The following is a 2,115-nucleotide window of genomic DNA, read 5'->3' as shown; positions in this document are numbered from 1 at the left end:
AGTTGTATTTATTAAGTTAGGTGATTGCCTGAAATTTTTATTGAGAAAAGAATTTAAAGGTTTGTCAGGCTTTAACACCTTTAATAATTTTTATGGTCCTTTGCCTGATTTGGTAACACTGAAAATTTGTATAAAGAAAAACAGCTATATAACAACAAATTCGCTGAATACTTAACCCATTGTAGTAATCACTTTGATCTGTGGATCCGCAGGGAGAGGTGGCATCCTGAATGGATAACTCTTTTTAACAGAATAATCTTGGAGCAGAAGCACTAAACCAACATGCAAACTTTTATACCATTCAGGACACAGGGTATTCCACATAATCACTGACACCGTGCCTGAACTATCAGCAACTTCCAAAAAGGTCTAGAAAAAAAGAATAAACACATACATATTTGTCACTTTTATCCATATAGATGATATATAGCATATTATCTGTGATAAATTAGATGGAGAGAATATAACATTTACATTTCTATTCTTTATGAGTAATGATTCAGTTGTCAATTCTACTAATATTGGTGATCTAAATAACAGACTGTTAGCAAATTCACAGAAGTACCAGATTCACTACTTACTCACTTGTGTGATGTCAACTCTTAGGACACAGGTCATATCTTATTTATATTCAGCTCTCCCATAATGTTTAGTACAGTGCCTTACAGAGTAATCCCACAGTACATTTGTCAAAATGAATAAGTTACATTTTGGGGGTTGTAAGTGAAGATCTTGACATCATTCTTTGTTACTTGGAACTGTTAGAGGGCCTTGATATTCATATTACAGAACTTTAGATAAACATAACTAAGTGAGTACAATGCTATCCATGCCCTCATGATATTAATTTACTTACAGCAATATTTGAGACTGGTATAAATGACACAGGAATTATTTTTGAGATACTACTTAAGAAATTACACTAGCAGAAAGAGAAAGGTCAATAGTAGTATACATTATTGCTGAGTCTGGGTAGAGTTTGAATACACAAATCTGTTGCAACACAAAGTATTTTATGCAGTTTTTCTCCATTTAAAAATTAGAGAACTTTGGTTCTACCTAAAAGGCAGTCTTCAAAATGTTCACTAGCTCTTTTAGTTTCTTCTTAAATGATGCTGTTACTTTCTCAGAACCTTTTTATTACTGATGAATATATATTTGGGGTAGTTTTCATTCCTTTACTCATTAAACATTTACTGAGGCCCTATTATGTTTCAAACATTCTGTTAGGCACTGAGATGAAGAGATGAATCAAATTATCCATAATAATAGTATACATATATATATGTGCGTGTGTATCTTACTATGCATCTGGAATATAGGTAAATGCTTTACCTATATTAATTAACTCAATCCTAGATCAATCTTGTAATAGAAATAAAATTAGGATCCCCATTTCACAGATAAGTAAACTGAGGTTTAAAAAGGATAAATAATTTCCCTTATATTATAAAGCTAAGAAGTAGTAGAGAGAGCTGAAATTTGAACTCAGTTCATCTTACTACAAGGCATATGCTCCTAAGCATGATTATATACTGCCTCCCTATAGTCAGATAGTTTACAGTACTACAAATCTATTAACAAATATGTGTAACTGGGTTATACATGGTCTGAAAAACCTATGTTAGGGAATATAATGGGATCCTGAGCAGGGCATAGTTGATTTTCTCTAGTGACTATGCATATGGTTATACATGAAAAAGCTTAAAGCAGAGGTAAGCATTGAACTGAATCTTAAAGGTGGCTTTGCTAATCTGATGACAATTGAGAGGAAGAGCACTGTAGGTAGAAGAAACAACATAAGCAGGGGCATGAAAGTTTGAAAACAATTGGTTGTTTTAGGAAATTCTAGGTAGGACTACTTGATTAGTATGAGTCCTGGCAAGTTCAGGAAAAGGTAGACATAAGGTGACCAGATTTTAACATTGGTAAAGTGGGACACCACTGATGGGGGTGGGGGGTTGGGGGTGGTTGGGGGTTCTTAATTAAAAATTTGGTCTATATGGAGCAACAAAAATTTTCATAGAATGCAAAAATAGTATTGTAATATATATATTTTTAATTTCAACATAAGTACAATTTACAAATATAATACATTAAAAAAAATTATGTATA

The 2,115-nt window shown here is 32.6% G+C and overlaps 1 protein-coding gene across 1 annotated transcript in view; it reads right to left on the bottom strand.

Moving 5' to 3' along the window:
* The window catches only part of CUNHXorf57 (chromosome unknown CXorf57 homolog), a 92,573-nt gene that overhangs the window by 77,949 nt on the left and 12,509 nt on the right, over window positions 1-2,115 (bottom strand). The window contains exon 3 of the mRNA XM_023519073.1: window positions 177-369. Coding sequence (XP_023374841.1) covers window positions 177-369 — 193 coding nt within the window. The remainder of the gene's footprint in view (window positions 1-176; window positions 370-2,115) is intronic.

Source organism: Otolemur garnettii, unplaced genomic scaffold (assembly GCF_000181295.1).
Source record: "Otolemur garnettii isolate 467f Iridium unplaced genomic scaffold, OtoGar3 scaffold00155, whole genome shotgun sequence".
NCBI classification, from domain to species: Eukaryota; Metazoa; Chordata; class Mammalia; order Primates; family Galagidae; genus Otolemur; species Otolemur garnettii.
This window is presented reverse-complemented; position numbering and strand designations above follow the sequence as displayed.